This window comes from Sinocyclocheilus grahami, unplaced genomic scaffold (genome assembly GCF_001515645.1).
Source record: "Sinocyclocheilus grahami isolate Dianchi unplaced genomic scaffold, SAMN03320097.WGS_v1.1 scaffold692.1, whole genome shotgun sequence".
Classification (NCBI taxonomy): domain Eukaryota; kingdom Metazoa; phylum Chordata; class Actinopteri; order Cypriniformes; family Cyprinidae; genus Sinocyclocheilus; species Sinocyclocheilus grahami.
Genome location: NW_015505871.1, coordinates 1,333,576 through 1,347,606, shown reverse-complemented (window position 1 = coordinate 1,347,606; position 14,031 = coordinate 1,333,576). Strand labels below are relative to the sequence as shown.

The 14,031-nt window shown below is 39.2% G+C and overlaps 1 protein-coding gene across 1 annotated transcript in view; it reads left to right on the top strand.

Moving 5' to 3' along the window:
• The window catches only part of dele1 (DAP3 binding cell death enhancer 1), a 20,785-nt gene extending 17,182 nt beyond the window's left edge, over window positions 1-3,603 (top strand). Inside the window, exon 12 of the mRNA XM_016243520.1 lies at window positions 2,642-3,603. Within this exon, the coding sequence (XP_016099006.1) occupies window positions 2,642-2,856 (215 nt within the window). The 3' untranslated portion in view covers window positions 2,857-3,603. The remainder of the gene's footprint in view (window positions 1-2,641) is intronic.
• Window positions 3,604-14,031: the final 10,428 nt, after the last annotated feature.

The following is a 14,031-nucleotide window of genomic DNA, read 5'->3' as shown; positions in this document are numbered from 1 at the left end:
CACACACACTCACACTCTCTCACTCACACACACACACACACACACACACACATTCACACACACACGCACACACTCACTCTCTCACTCACTCACTCACACACGCACTCACACGCACTCACACGCATGCACGCACAGACACTCTCACACTCACACACTAGACATATCATCGCTGTCCGATGAAAAACACATTTTTGGCAGTCTTGATTAGTGTAATTGATACAGTACCTTGAAAAATACCTCAGGGAATTTAATTTCCACTTTAAGATGAAACACTGCCATTTATCATCGTTTATTTGGGCGAGCAGGATATATTTATGGGCAGGGATTGAAATTAACTTTTTCTACTCACCAGCCAATTTGGCTACTACATTTTTAAGTTACCGGCCATTCATAACTTCTACTAGCCAAAAAACCCCCGAAATAAACCAACAGCTTGAGTCTGTCTACACTGGGCGTGACAAAGCGACCGTTGCAAATCATTTTGTGTCAGTACCAAGGGTGTGCGATATTGACAAAAAATAATATCTCAATATTTTCTGGGATTTTATTGATAGATAATTAGACAATATTTTGCTGAGTGTGTTATTGTGCTGATATCTTAAGGATACCGTGGACAGCTGACTCCTAAAGTTTCTGATATTCTTCATATTCTGTGTGCGGGTCAGTTCACAGCAGTGATAGAAATGAATCTTTTCCAATAAGTTTAGATTGATTTTTACCTTTTATGGGCATTTTTACTTTTATAAATTTATTTTTACTAAAAGTGTGCATCATCTTTTGAGTCAAATTCTTACATTTAATCAGGCAATTATAACAATACTACATTTAGGCTGTTACTAAACAAATGAAATCAGTATCAATAAAATTAATCTTTGCAGAAGTTGAATATGAAGTGGCATTTAGATGTATTTACACGTGTTAATGCAGCTTAGAGGGACATGGGATGCTTTAGCCTGCAGTTACAAATGCATAAATAATGTTTTGATATTTTAAACCTAAAATGTTGAATAGTGATATTTAAATTATTTTAAAAGATACTTTAAATGTGAAATTAAATCCGCCAGTAAGTGGCAGCAAGTCACTGTTCAGTGAGTCATTGCGAATGAACCAAATAATTTAAACGGTTGATTTTGCTCAGAGACGCAGAACAGCGCTGTGTCTGGAATGTTTTCTGTTGGCGAAATAACGCAAAACAGCCAATATGCTGTCTAAACCGTAAGTCTCTTGATATTAACTTGTTGTATAAAATCAATATCACATTTGTAACCATGCTGATTTATTTTTTTTAAAACGGCACTCTTCGTGTGATATTAACTATATGAATTTATATAAATATATACATTTTCCAACCCCCTTATCTTGAATTATGTGATAATTCGTAATGCATATTAACAGACTGAATCATGCAATGAAAGAATGCACTTTAAATGCGCACAGCACAAAGTTAGTCTGACCTGACTACATCACGTCGCGTATGCTTGCACTTTGTAACTTAGGTGTGTTTTGTTTGGTTTTTGCAATATACACGATAATGTCATGATGTCTCACGAGTTCAGTATTTGCGCTAAACCTGTGCAGATTTGGCTTGCATGAACGTCCCCAAGAAATGAACGAGTGAACATAACTTACGAAAAGTAACCCGCCAAACTGGCTAGTGATTTGACAGCGTTACCCGCCACCGCTGATTTTTAATGTTTTTTTTTGTGTTAATTTCAAACCCTGTTTATGGGGTATATTTTGTAGTATAGCTATACCTTTATTTGCAGTTCACTAAAACTAAACGGACATTTCCTAACTGTAAAATAATAAATGAATATTTCATAACAAGTATAATAATTATTTTACTTTATAGTAGTAAAAAAATGCGTGAGACTTAATTTCTTCACTCACAAGAGTTTGAGCTCTTATAAAAACCCTCGAGCTTTTATATCGGCTGAAAACTGTACTTTAAGTCTTACAAACTTCATTACGAATCTAGAGTCAATACTGTGCAAAAATCTATATTTCTGACAACACTATCACAGATGTGTCTAAAGGTGCTAAAGGTGACTAATTTATTTAGCAAGATAGCTTTTATTTTTGTTTTTCATTGGACAGCAAAAATATAATATAAACATTTAACTCTAAAATCTAAATATATATATTTTTTTCCTTTTTTTAAATGTTGTGTGTTTAGTTTTATTGCATTCAGTCCTTTTTTAAAGAATAAAAACATAAAAATGTATAACAAACCAGTGTTACCATTATCATCTAGGTGAGTTTTTACATGTATAACTTTTTTCTTTTTAAATCTGCATTTGATTTATTATTTCTGACAACACTATCACCGATGTGTCTAAAGGTGCTAAAGGTGCCTACTTTATTTAGCCAGATAGCTTTTATTTTTGTTTTTCATTGGACAGCAAAAATATAATATAAACATCTAACTCTAAAATCTAAATATATATATATTTTTTTCCTTTTTTTAAATGTTGTGTGTTTAGTTTTATTGCATTCAGTCCTTTTTTAAAGAATAAAAACATAAAAATGTATAACAAACCAGTGTTACCATTATCATCTAGGTGACTTTTTACATGTATAACTTTTTTCTTTTTAAATCTGCATTTGATTTATAAATCTCTCTCTCTCTCTTTCTCTCTAGTGCTGCGCTCGATCCGATCGGCTCCGTGCTTCTCTGTGATTGGCCAGCTGAATCTCAACTCCATGTTTCCTCAAGAGAAGCCCCGCCCACAGCAGCGACCTGGCTGCCAATCACAGCCGCTTCCTCATTCCTGGAGCACAGGGAGTCTGAGTGTGTCGCTTCAGATGCTCAGTGCTGAAAGCAGCCGCAAAGTTTGGACGCTCGGGGTGCGATAGCGTGATCACTTCACCTCTCATCTCATAATCACATAAGCAGCTTATTTGACCGATACAAACGCATGCACAAGCATGTAGCCATTAGAAACGCACACAGAAACTGCCTGATCTGACCGATGAATGTTCTCAGCCAATCAGAGCAGAGCTGGAGCGTTCCGAGCTCAGTGATTGGCTGGTTAGGATGTCATAGATTATTCATGAGCTTTCGTTTCAGCCACTCTAAATGTATTTTGCCAGTGGGAAGTGTTTGGTTTTGTATATATATATATATATATATATATGTGTGTGTTTGGTTGTGGAGAGAACGTCTGAATACAGTGGAATGAGTGTTTTTACTGAGCGTGTAGAAAGGGATGTGCCAGAGTAAGCTTATCTTTATATTTTTCGTGTATAATCGTGTCTTTAAACTGTCTTGTGGAGGTCATTTTCTTGTTTTCTGTGCTATTCGGACACATTGTTTACGTGATTATATTAAAACAGTAAGCTCACATATTCATTCAGAAGCAGAAGAATGATCGGTTATCAAAAATTAACAACAAAACCATGTGATCGGCACCGTTTACATGTGCCAGTGGTTTAATTAACATGTGCCTTAAACAGATGTGCAGTTCATGGAAAGCCAGTGGTATATCAGAGCTAGAACTTTGTGTTGTTTGTATGTATCTTGTATCTTTGTATGTTTAGCATTATGAGTGTTATTGAGTGTCATCTCACCTTAAAACACTGTCTAAACTACAATAAAGACTTGTGTGTTTTTAACTTTGTGTTTGACTGATGCATCCTAACAAAAAAAGTTAAACATTTTCAAGTAGTGTGGTTTAGGAGTGACCCCGAATAGTCGAACATTCGATGCTTTGTTTTTACGAGGAGCCTGATTCGATCCAATCTCACAGTCGAGTCCTCGCCGTGTGCTGAACTCATTCTCTCTTTTCCCATCACATATCAGATCGGAAAGACATTTAGTTTCAGTAAAAATTAAGGAAATGTTTAAAAAATGGAAATAATAATGCCTCGCCGTCGGGTTTAGGTCCCAATATAAGGCGCCATCCATTTAGAAATGTAAAAAAATAAATGATAGTTTACAATCAATGTGTTATTACTGCATACTGTTTTATAAGGTACTACAATACTGAGGTGCAAATATCTGCCATTTTTGGTATAAAAAGAAAATGCTGCTATTTTTACATAATGTAAATAGAATCTAGCATTATTTGCACGTAGTGTAAACAGCATATCGCTAATAAAATACTGCTATTTTCACTTATTGTAAATAGAATCCATTTCTATTTGCATAGCCGTTTCCATATTAAATGATTCAAATAAGTTAAATCATACTTTAAAAATGAAGCGGCAAGTCACTGTCTTTGTCACTAAATCAGTCATTTATTCAGTCAAGGTCGATTCTTTCATACAGCTGATTCATTCATTGCATACAATCAATATCACATTTGCAAACTCCCTTTATAATCATTAAAAAGCTGTCACTCAGTTCATCGAGGTATTACAGCCATGCAAAAGCCCACATTGCACAGCTAACCATAGACAAATGTCCCGCTATTAGCCTATTGTGTGCGGAAGTTGGATCGCTTTCGTAGGCTATTTAATGGATAAAATATAGAAATCCCTTTAATTTCCCAAAATGGAAATCTCCCCCTCCTCCTGTGAGCGAGCGTGTATAACCATAATTTTGTTGCACTAAACCTTAAGGTTATTTGCCGTTCAATTGCGCTACGTCTCCATTGTTTTTCTGCTGTGCTTGTTTATGCTCTTTAAGCTGCTTCACCAAGCAGGGGCAGAGCACCAAATGTTGGGCCCCAGTCACACAACACCTCATCAAACACCCAAGACTGATTTATTTTCACTATTATTTTTAACATTTATTTTCACAGTCTATTTTCAGAGGGTCCAAAAGAAACGAGTAACATAGCAAGATATTAATATATTACAAATGTAGACCAGTTAAGCAATCATTGCTTTAAAAAGATCAAGTTAAAAGTCGATAATTAACTTTTCTTTCTGTTCATTGCTATGGTTATCACATGTCAATCATCTCACTTTCGGGGCAGAATAATGGAAAGAAAATTTAGCGCATTCACTCCCGTTTTCCTCAAATTTCATCATCTACTTTGTACCAATGTACCGTATTTTTGACAACACTAGGGTACTGTAAATGTATGGATAAGCAGTTACACAGTCAGGCTTTTCTCTCGCAAGGCTCTCAGCAAGTAGCCTATTTAGTCAAAAGTTGTCTCCCCATCTGCAGCTTTCTTTCCCTTTGCGAGGCGTCTGTTACACATTTTCCCTGTGTGTTAACGTCAGTATTTATGACTGTTGAATGTCGGACTTCTTGACTCTTGGTAATGTGTTTTGCCCCTCGCCCTCTCACACATAGGCAAGACTTGACAATTCTGATTTGACTATGTAAATCCTTAGTCGGGGACACAACTAATTGCCAACTATGCTGGCACACACATTTGTTTTGGTGACCGAAGAAGCTTCCAGTACACACAGATAATAAAAAAATAAATAAAGATAGGTAAAAGATGTAAAAATAAGTATTGAGATCTCATTCCAGAATGAGACTGAATTGGTACATGTGAAGAATAGATGCATTGATTCATTTTCAGAAACACAAAAATAAGAGTTTGTATGAATTTAGCCAAGAAAACATTGCAAGGGTAAAAATTCTGAAGGATTTTAATTTGAATCTCTTGTTTGGTGTTTGTCAATGGTTATATCGTGACCAGATATTAAGGAAAGATACTGAAGGATAAATCTGCAGCCATAAACACACAGCTGTCTGGGAAACACTGTTTGAAGCACCTTGTAGAAGTTACATGAGCTCTGTGGATTAAGGTATGATAACAGTCGCCAGAAACAAAACAGATCTGGTGCCCTCTGCTGCTCAGTGTGTGTATGTGTGTATACCTGGCATTCCCTATCACTGTATGAGATCTCATTCCAGAATGAGACTGAATTGGTACATGTGAAGAATAGATGCATTGATTCATTTTCAGAAACACAAAAATAAGAGTTTGTATGAATTTAGCCAAGAAAACATTGCAAGGGTAAAAATTCTGAAGGATTTTAATTTGAATCTCTTGTTTGGTGTTTGTCAATGGTTATATCGTGACCAGATATTAAGGAAAGATACTGAAGGATAAATCTGCAGCCATAAACCCACAGCTGTCTGGGAAACACTGTTTGAAGCACCTTGTAGAAGTTACATGAGCTCTGTGGATTAAGGTATGATAACAGTCGCCAGAAACAAAACAGATCTGGTGCCCTCTGCTGCTCAGTGTGTGTATGTGTGTATACCTGGCATTCCCTATCACTGTAAAAAATGACCGTAAATGCTACAGTAAAAACCTGTTAAATGGTTAACGGTAAATTCCCCTACTATAAGCGGTGAAAAACTGTATTGGACATTAATTGTACGGTAGTATACGGTTTTTGGAAATGAAAAAGACCGTATAATTTACAGTGAATAACCGTAAATTGACATTCCCAGAATTCCCTGCATTACATTTCAAATTTGATGAAATTTGTTGAAAAACTATGTTTCTTCTTAGTTTTTTTCTTATCAGTTTTGTATATTAGGGTTGTGTGTTACACCTAATGTTGTTAAATTAATGTTTATTGCATTGAAATTGGATCATTTTTTATTGCAAAACTGGAGGAGGCGCTATTATACATCATCTGAAAGAGTATTGAATGTATGGATCAAAACGCATGTGAAGAAGCAGAAACAAGCGATCGTGTATGTAAGCAGATGCATATGTAAAATAACTCGATCATCAAGCATTAAACAGCATATAAATCAAAACTGCCTAACGTTACGAAATGAAATGTCATCCCAGGAAGTGGTATAAGACCATGCACGCTTTGGATGTGTTGATAGAAACTATCCATTTCATCTGTGTTTTGATCAGCGTTCTGAATCTGATCCAGATGTAGTCTCTTACAAAAACACAATTTTCCCAGCTGTTCAAAATGTTCCTTTTTTCATGAAACTTACCCACATTCAAGTGTTGATAAAAAATTTTTTTTATCTGCATGAAGCTAGAATAAAACTTAAAAAAATAAAACTGGCGGTGGCTTCTTTAAAAAAAAAAAAAAACAGGGAAAGAGTTAATAAGAAACAGCTAATGTCTAATAATGGATTAGGCTCTGATTATTTCACGTTGACACTCATGAGGACCTACAGTATGCTTGGAAGACCTGGAAGACCTGGTCTTGTTATAGCGGCACTTGGTTAGTGCTTAAGATCTCTGAGTGGGTCCCCGAGATGCAGGATTGAGCTCTCTCCCCAATGGTTAGGGTAAATAAGTAGAGCTTAAGCTCCACTGAAGTTTCCTTAGGGCAAGGATGTCCAAACTCAGTTCTGGAGGGCCAATGTCCTGCTCCAACTTGCCTCAACACGCTTGACTAGAAATATCTAGTATGCCTAGTAAGACCTTGATTATCTTGTTCAGGTGAGTTTAATTGGGGTTGGAGCTAAACTCTGCAGGACACCAGCACTCCAGGAGCAGGATTGGACACCCAGGGGTTTGAGTTGAAATGGCAAGAAAGCCTTTTCTCTAGGCTCCTCGTAGCTTCATCCTTTTTTGGTGGTACTAGAGCTAATTTCTCCCCCTGAGAAGTAGTGGTAAATCAAAGGTTGCAGTCGAGGGCTCCCTTTGGATGAGCTACTCCCTGAGGGCTTTATCAAAATACTGACAAAGCTGGCATTATGGTTTGGTTTTGCTCTGAGGTGACTTGGGTATTTTTACCTGCCCTGTGAGGGAGGGAGGAAGGTAGGGGCAAGGATTTTTCAAGGCAAGGACTTCTGTTGCAATAGAACATTAAAGCTGTAGCTTTCTTTTGCCAAGTAGATGAAATAAGTTTATGGATTAGCTCCACTAAGCAGTCTATGGATTGTGATTTTGCACCTGGGAGTTGATGCATCCTGACTCTACCTTTATTTCTCTGGAGAGTCAGGTTGTTTTGTGCCCACTATGGTCTGCATAAGTTCAGCCTAGTTAGGCAGGCACTCCGTTAGCATGGCGGGTGTTCCCATTAGCATCAACTCCATGATGCCATATTGAAGTACCACTTTGAAATGTAAAGTCTCAGGTTGTGACTGTAACCATGGTTCCCTGAGATGGGGAACAAGATGTGGCGTCTCATTTCCATGCATTGGGCTTGCCTGCACATCTCCTTCAGACAAAAGACTTGATGACATTTTGCAGTCGCCCTCTTATACTCGCGAGTGCTCCGCTCATGCTGTCAGCCAATCAGTTAGCGTGTTTGTACACGTTCAGACACTGGTCACACCGACAACGTTCCCATTCCATGATGCCGAATCTCATTCCTCTTCTCAGGGAACCTGAGATTCATCCCCACTCATTCAATGATGGGTGAGAAAAGGTAGAATGAGAGAAATGATAATGCACTGATTGCAACAAAGAATCGCTAGTTTCACAAAACAGCATAGGACACAGTTAAACGGGAAGCTAACATGACAGTACATTATGGATTTGTGAAGCAGCAAAACAAGTGGGTATATGCAAATATTGATTCTTAGAAGTTGTTATACACAAACAGCCCTGGGCAAAGCATAAGCATACGGCATATACATGCATATGGACCCGACCAGTGAGGTAACAAAATCATACACAGATCATTGACATTTACAGTGGATCCTTTTCATAAGAGTTTGCTTAAGAGTGAAACCAAAAGTCAAACCCTCAACAACAAACAAGGTTGGAAGTTAATGATCTATCTTACGAGCAGTAAAACACAAAGTCCCCTTGTAGAACAGATCATACCTCCGTGTTGTTGCTTTCATTTTGTGTTCATGGAATCTCCCTTAAATCACACAGGTTAACTCCTCATTCCTGTAAACTACATTGGTATTTAAACCAGTTTCATGGGGGTTTGGTAAAGTTTATAAAACAAACAGGTAAAGTATTTTCATTAGGTCTCTGGGACGAGTGCCATTATGTCATCTTCAAATAAGAAAACATATTGGGGGGAAAAAACTATGTGGATGCAGAAAAAAGTTGCCATGTCAAAACTTGCTTAACAGAGAGTGCAGTTTTTCCTTTGTGTCATGTTAAGAAGAAACCTTTTCTTTTAACATGATGAAAATCATCCCTTAAAGGTTTGCATCTTATAGGGGCGGGAGCCCTATTTTGTTATTATTGTATTATTTTAAAGTTTGTAGCAACTTTTCACATTAGGATTGAGTTGATTTTAAACCAGTGAAGGTTTTATGTTTGTCTTTCTGCAATATTCTTTTTTTTTAAGAAAGCGACTTAAGTCACTATCTTTGAAATAGAACACTAATGTACTGCATACTACACAGAATGTACAGTGTATACTATTTTAAAATAGCATGTAAAAGACTACACATTATGCAAGATATATTCCAAACAGTAGTACACTACAATGTCACATGACCTTGTTATGTTGTATATCTAATTCAGTGAGTGTTGTCACAAATACATTTTAAAATAATGTCCAATTTTGTGTAAAATGTCAAATCATGTCAGTGTTCAGAATAGCATAGTAACTATTATCTATGCAGGTTACAGGATATATACCATATACAATTTGGGATTTTTCTAATTTTCTAATTAAAAATACTTGGATGACCTCCTATATTTGCCAAAATGTGTAGTATGCATCCAGAGCATGGTTGTTAAAACTAATAATATTTTATAATTATTATTAGTAATTATTATTTATTTATAAGTAATCTTTTAGTTACATAAAACAAAAAATAAAGCTATAAAAACAAATAAGTCAAATAAAATATAAAAAAGCATTTTACTTCAGCTAGTTGCCAAGACAGCCATTCTCATTTCCGTTTAGTTTAAGTTGATGTACTAAAATTATTAAAATGAATAAATAAAAAGTAATAAATACTATAGATATAAAACACACACACACACACTAATAAAAAGACAAAAGCAGCCAAATTACTAAAACTTTAACTAAAATTAAAATGAAAACAGAAAATATAAAAATATGATATAATCCCAAAAATTTATAAAAACTATAATAGTATGTCAGTGATACTAAAATAACAGTAATTCAGAGCATACTGAATGAGATACTGTGTCCCACAATGCAATGCATTCAACAGCCCATTTTCATGTTTGTTGGAAAGGCAGAGTTCTGTGTGCATGCGTTGATTCCATCAGTCGTCATCGGAAGAGAGGGTGACTCAGTAGAGTGTGCGTGGGGGACTGTGTGTGCAGAGTGTGCATTGATAAATACCACACACACAAATTCATACACACAAAAAGATTGTAAAGCCTGTGTACTGCTGTGTTGTGTACCGCCCAAACGGTCAAAATTAAACCCCCTTTGCATGGAACTGATCCGATTCAGTGTGTTCTAACCAACACCCCATTGATGACAGAAACAAACCATCACCTAATACAGTCTGACATTTTCAAACCTGCTATCGAACATATGGTCCTTTGAGCCGAAGCTGGCGTTTCTCATGGACGAAGCATTGATCAGTGGCCAAATGCAACCTGAAGCATCAGCACATATTGTAAGACCCAAACGTCAGGTTCATCCTCCTGCCTACCTTAAAGACTTTGACCTTACAACTGTGAGTCATAGAGCAGTCAGCCAGCCAGCATTGCCTCACACAACCCAACATACACAGGGTCTTGGAGATGCTGCAGAGAACATTCCTTTTGCCCTCTACCAGAGTATCGAGTCCCATAAATCAAGGTCCATGGGATACAGTGGATAAATGGTCCATGGTCGGTGAAAGGGCTCCTTCCTTTCAAGTTATGGATAACACTGAACTGCAACCACCTAGGTGCCATATACACCCCAGTGCAGCCAGTTTATCATGGGAAGAGCATCAGTCTACGCCTTTGCCTCAGACACCTTATACTCCACAGGCTAAGCTAACCCTACATCATGAGCAAGCATCCTACCATCCGCAGTCGATTTTATCGCCATCCTTGGGCCCTCCTATCTATGGTCAGAGACAACAGACGGCCCACACAACAACATCATCTCTAAGGCCACATCAACCATTTCCTATCAACTCAGGTGGCTCCTCACTCAGTTTGAATCAGGGGATTGGTTATTATAATCTGCCCAACCCAGTAATGGAGAGAACAGTAGAGCCTCCAAGTGACACCAATATGCTAGACATTTTGGGGACAATGATTGGTGAACTTCAAATGATGAAAGATCATATCCTTGCTGCCACACCTACTAAATCACACATTGATCTAGCCCTGACTGGTGAATGTGCTCACCATAATCTTCCTCACTGGCAGCATCCTGATAAAACCAATCACCCTCCTTATCAGAGTACAGCCCAGCCAACACCAGACTTCTACACTAATACTCCTGTCCCTCACTGGCATTAAAGAACATTGTATGAATCACCTAGGGCATAGGACTTCAACCCTGCTCCTGGGGACCCTTAGTTCAGCTCCAACCCTAATCAAACACACCTGAATTAGCTAATCAAGGTCTTCAGGATCACTTGAAAAGTCAGAGGCCAGGTGTGCTGAAGCAGGTTGGAAATAAACTTTGCAGGACAGTGGGTCCCCAGGAGCAGGGTTAAAGACCTATGGCCTAGGGAGACAATGGAATATCCTGAACAAGAGCATTATCAGTACAAGCAACCGACTGGGCCAAAGTCAGCACCTAGAACTAATTTCCTTAACTTGAATCCTGCAGGACAAGAAAGCACCTACCAAGGTCCAGTGCTAACCATCCCTAACTTCTGTACTAAAGACCCCAGCGAGTTTACCCGATTAAAGATAGCCCTTGAGAACCTCTTACCACCAGATGCCACAGAACTGTTCCGGTACCAAATCCTGCTGGAGCATCTGAAGGTAGATGAAGCATGTCTGGTGCCAGATTCCTACCTCGACTCACCATTCCCCTACTCGGATACTATGGCTGCTTTGAATGAGAGGTTTGGCCAGCCACACAAGTTGGCACTGAAGAACATTGCCAAAGTGATGGATTCCCCAGATATCCGACGAGGAGATATCGAGGCCTTTGACAGGTTCACTCTACAAATTAGGGCTCTTGTTGGTATGTTGGAGACTCTTGGAGATGAAGGAGAATCAGAGCTTCAATGTGGGTCACATGTGGAGAGACTATTGAGTAAGTTACCTGCTGAAATGAGATCAGGATTCCGAAGACAGATTTACCACCAAACCAAACATTCAGCCACTATCCTTCATGGAGCAGATGACACTGTCACAAATGTACCCTCTGCACCAGTCCAAGTTGAAGTTGGAGAAACCCAAAGTGCCATCTACAGCCTTATGTCCTTTCTGTGATAAAGACAACCATTTTCTCAGTCATTGTGTCCTTTAAGTCCTTTGATAAACAGCAAATAATTGACTGGATCCAAACCAATCATTGTTGCTGTGGTCGTGCACACCAAGCAGCCCAGTGCACACTGAGGAAGCCTTGTAGCATCTGTAAAGGGAAGCACTTGCAAATCCTGCAGGGGGTCAACAGCAGGTGTACCAGAGAGGGTTCCTGCTTGGTTAGTTCAACCACTGAGACGCTGTACTTGGATAGACCCATTGACTACAAATGTGTTCTGCTTAAGGTCATCAGGGTTCTGCTGCGCTATGGAGGCAAGACACTCGACACTTATGCTGTTATGGATGATGGGTCTTAGCACACAATTCTTCTTCCTGATGCCGCCCGTGTATTCGGCATACAAGGTCAAGCTGAAAACATAGGCTTGCGGACCATCCGCTAAGATGTGCAAATCATCAGTGGTACTTCAGTTAACTTCCACATATCTCCCGCAACTCAACCCCAGAAGACCTTCAAGATCAATGCAGCATTCACTGCCAAACACCTTGGTCAGGCTGATCACTCATATTCGGTGAGTTTGCTGGAGAAATACAAGCACCTTAAGGATCTCCCTCTACAGTCCCTCACTTCTCATTGGTGCTGATAATACCCACCTAATCACACCGATCGCACCTGTCCGAATTGGTTCTGAGAAGCAGGTGATAATGTCCAGGGAAGATCATCAAGCCATTAATCTCTTGGAGACCAGGACAACTCGCATGGAGGTGAATGGAATCGTCCTCTATGTGACACCCTTGCTGCGCACAAAGGATTCATCCCTCTTTTGTGCCCCCAAAGGGCTGTGGTGCCAAGTCTCCAGAGCATGGAACGACGAATAACCCAAGATCCAGAGAAAGCAGCCGTGTACAATGCGGAGATTGAGAAGTTAGTATTGAATGGCACAGTTACCAAACTTTCATCAAGTGGAAACAATATGACAGGAGAGACCTGGTATATCCCACTCCATTTAGTCAGCCACAGTGATAAGGGCCACATTGTGTTCAATTGTTCCTTCCAATATAAGGGACTGAATCTTAACGATTCCTTGATGCCTGGTCCAGCCTTGAGCCCCTCTCTCCTGGGTGTTCTACTTCATTTCAGGGAGCACGATTAGCGGTGATATACGTGGAATGTTCCACCAAGTCCTCCTGCTACCTGAGGACAGGCCCCTCCTGCGCTTTCTGTGGCATACCATGAGACAAAACGACCTCCCTGACATCTATGAATGGCAAGTACTGCCGCTCGGAACCACATGCAGTCCCGTCACTACATAGCACAGTAGATGAAGATGTAAGGCATTCTGTTAAAGCTTCTATGTGGATAATTGTCTGCAGAGTTTACCATCTGCTCAAAAAAGCCAACAGCTGTTTGACAAAACTAGACAAAATTTGTAAGCTGCTGGCAACAGAAGGATTTGACATCCGCCAGTGGGCCAGCAATGTGCAAGAGTTTGCCAGTCATTTGCCCCCAGAAGTCAGATCTTCCAAGCTAGAGCAGTGGCTTTCACATGATAAAGTGGACCCATGTGAATCCACCGTGGGACTGAATTGGCACTGTGAGTCAGACTGTCTAGGATTCCAGCACAGACCTGCTACTCATCATGCTCTGACGATGCAGAACATATATCATGTCTTAGCAAGTCAATATGACCCCCTTGGTGTCATTCTTCCGTACACATGCATGATTGTTCAACAACTCTGGACAAAGAACAGGAACTGGGATGATCCACAACTTCCTGAAGGTCTTCAGCAGGCATGGAAGGTGTGGGAAACGGAGCTTCAGTACTTACCTCAAGTAGTCCTCCCTAGGTGCTACACTCCATCT